Raw genomic sequence first — 3,328 nt, forward strand, 5'->3', positions numbered from 1 at the left:
CCCCCCCAACACACACACATGCACACGCCTAAATTCAGCACTTTCTATTATTTTACTTGTCTTTTCGCAGAAGAATTTATCCCTTTTTCTTGTGCTTTGTGGAAATTCCCATCCTGACATACAACAGCATACCCTGCCCAGTCAGCCCTGAACCATTCAGGTAAGTAGGCATGATTGATAAGTTGACAAACACGTATGGCAAGGTGTGTATAACAGATGCAAAAAAAGATGGGCAGAAAGTCGAAAGATTCTAAGAAGAAAAGAGTGTGGCACGATCTCTTAATTGCTACATTGACATGGGGGGAAAAGACGTTGTCAGCAATGTTTTCGTGGTGTAGGGACCTATTGTCAAAATGAATAAAAACGAAAGAGGCTGTGAGAAGTCAGTATCCTGTTTGGCTACAAATGATCCTGCACTAGGGCTTAGGCCCAGTTGATGAACCATTTTTACTCTGATGTGCATTACTGTGGTCTTGTTAACTTTGTGGGAGGTGATTGAACATCTAAGATGTGCGCCCCCCCCCCCCCCCCCCCCACACACACAAAACAAAACAACAGCAACAAAACAAACAAACAAACAAACCCATCTCTTCTTTACCCCTTCAAAGAAGAACCCCTACAATTTTTGGGGGGTTTTGTTTCGACCCCCAGATTTACTGAAAAGTAAATTTTGATTCTAAGGGGCGACTTATTCATACATTGGGCTCTGTAAGAAACTACTGACTATCTCGACTACAATGTCTTTAATGCGACCATTGAAGGGATGTTAGTATGCTGAAGGTTCCCTGGGGAGTAGCAAGAAACAGAAGAAAAACGAACATTTAGACAGTAAATTACTCTTCAAAACAATGTTAAATAAGTGAAGCCTCAGTACCCACGGGCAGTAACAAATCCATGTACGGTATTTGTTTTCTTCTTGGAAATATGGTTTACAGCTCTTTATTTTTTACATATTATTATATTTTTGTCCGTTGATCTTTTTCTAATAAAGTTCAGCATAGTCTTGCTATTAACTCGTATATTCGTTTCTCTTTTCGTATATTATTTACTAATTTCATGCATGCACATGCTCGTGTTCAGTATATCTCCAGTGCAGCCATCATTTGAAGTAAATTCTGCCTTGACAAAAGCGAAGAGAATTATTGATGGGGAATTGGACAGACCCCACTCCCTCGTAGTAGACAAAGGTATTCTTAATTCTTGAACTTGTTTACTTTATGCTTGTACTGAACTTTAAGTGATTTCTGTTTTTAATAAATCCCTTTTCGTAGCCTTCTCCTTTGTTTAGTCTCATGAGGGAAAATTCTACCCCTGGGGCGGTGCTACTGACTAAAGTGTCTTTAGGCCATTCCCAGGGGGGGGGGGGCATTAACATCTCGAGTTCTTATGCACAGTAGAATTGTAATAGAAATGTGCTGATTCATCAATGTCATGCTCATAACTGTGCCTGAACTGCAACAGGGAACTGCTGCTTTTTCTTTCCTAATCCTTACTATAGTCGTTTCTCCTCTACTTCTTTTGTATGTTTGTCACACTCTTGTGACCCGCTATTTCTGTGGTGCCTTGATAGTAGAAGCAGACTTTGTGCTGTTGAAGCTAGAGAAGTCGGCAGAGTAAGTCTGATTCCTTGTAAGGACTTCTCTGTTGACAGCCACCCCTTGGCACTCATATGACCTTATGCATTTGTGAGCGCGGTAAAAACCTCTACTATAACAAACAGAAAACAGAAGAGAAAATTGAGGGTTCCCTCGATAGGCTTACCATAGTTCCTTCCTCACAGCTGTCCTTCTCTTCTCTGCTGTCATTTATCCCTTATATTGAAACTCAGCCCCTTTCAACCCTCTCTCTCTCTCTCTCTCTCTCTCTCTCTCTCTCTCTCTCTCTCTCTCTCCCTCTCTTTCTCTCTGTCTCCGTCTCTCCCGAGCAAGTGTTCTTTACGTTCTGCAAAGCTCTTGTCAATTCATGCATGTATTGCAAATAATATCTTAGCCAGGGGGAAACACCTTAACTTTGAAATAAGAATAACATAGTATTCTTCCGTTTAGTGACGGAAATATAAATTAATAATAAGCATGAGCTATCCTACTTTAAGCCCTGTTCCATATTTCAGTTTCGTCCGCACGAAGAGAAACAAAAGGATCCTGGCACTTCTCAGAACGTTCAGTTTATTACTGAGAGATAATCTCCTCCGTCTGGGTGTTATCGACGACAAAGTTTTCCATCAGTACAATAAGAAATACGTTGAAAACGAGCTCCGTGTATTGTTCAGGTGCTGAAACATGGAGAGTAGGTCTTTGCTAGACTCGAAACATTTGGAAAGCAATAAATGTCTGTCCAAATTCAATATTACTTTATCGTTTGATCTGAATGAAGTAATGACTTAAACGGAATCATATTATTTCTGAACCATGTAATACGGAAACGTCTGTTTTGATCGATGTGTTTAACTCTAGATTATCTTGAGTTCAGTTACTAAAGATCGTGTATATCGTGTTATGTACGATCTTTACAATTACGCAGCATCAGTTTTTCTGTTGTTGTTGGGGTTTTTTTTTAATGGAAGTGCGTTTACGTTCCCATCGACCCAATTTAGATAAGTTAGGAGGCAGGCTTAAGACCTGCCTGCAAAGGCAAAGACCAACCTGGGCTGAAAGGGATACTATATTATATCCCAGCAGAAAACCCGAGGTGCTCGCTAAAATTCTCCCCACTCGGGAATCCTGCGTGCGACAGGGAAGCGCCTGACTGCTATACCATAAGTGCCAGTGCTACGGCTACGCATTGTTCAGATGCTGAAACATATTAAACATGGAGAGCAAATCTTGCCAGTTGGATCTAAATACCTGGAACGCTATCTGTACTGCCCGCGCGCGCGCGCGCGCAGAGAGAGAGAGAGAGAGAGAGAGAGAGAGAGAGAGAGAGAGAGAGAGAGAGATCTAAATATGTCTTGATCGATACTCTTAACCTTACATTATTATCATGAGTCCACCTACCTAGCACCCAGTTGTTGCCCGTCATATACCACCCATAAAGACGATGTGATAACACATTCAGCAAAGAATACCCGAGGTGTTTATGTAGCCATGCCGATATGTTCGTGTGTAGGCACATATACCTATGTAGTCGTATGTCTGTATTTTCAAATCATCTACTTATTAACATTATGTGCAAATAGCATTGGTTCAACTCTTGTTTTCTATCTTTCATGTGCTGCCTTATATCCTATGAATACCAGTGACATCATATTAAATACAGATCAATGGGCCAAAAGGTCTTTTCTCAACCCCCACTCCCCTTCCGCCCCGCCCCCAATCTCTCTCTCTCTCTC

The 3,328-nt window shown here is 41.3% G+C and overlaps 1 protein-coding gene across 1 annotated transcript in view; it reads left to right on the plus strand.

Moving 5' to 3' along the window:
- Nucleotides 1-3,328, plus strand: part of LOC106011747 — an 18,739-nt gene that overhangs the window by 11,219 nt on the left and 4,192 nt on the right. Inside the window, exons 2-3 of the mRNA XM_013082447.2 lie at nucleotides 71-160; nucleotides 1,081-1,187. Coding sequence (XP_012937901.1) covers nucleotides 71-160; nucleotides 1,081-1,187 — 197 coding nt within the window. The remainder of the gene's footprint in view (nucleotides 1-70; nucleotides 161-1,080; nucleotides 1,188-3,328) is intronic.

This window comes from Aplysia californica, unplaced genomic scaffold (genome assembly GCF_000002075.1).
Source record: "Aplysia californica isolate F4 #8 unplaced genomic scaffold, AplCal3.0 scaffold00008, whole genome shotgun sequence".
In the NCBI taxonomy this organism is placed as follows: domain Eukaryota; kingdom Metazoa; phylum Mollusca; class Gastropoda; order Aplysiida; family Aplysiidae; genus Aplysia; species Aplysia californica.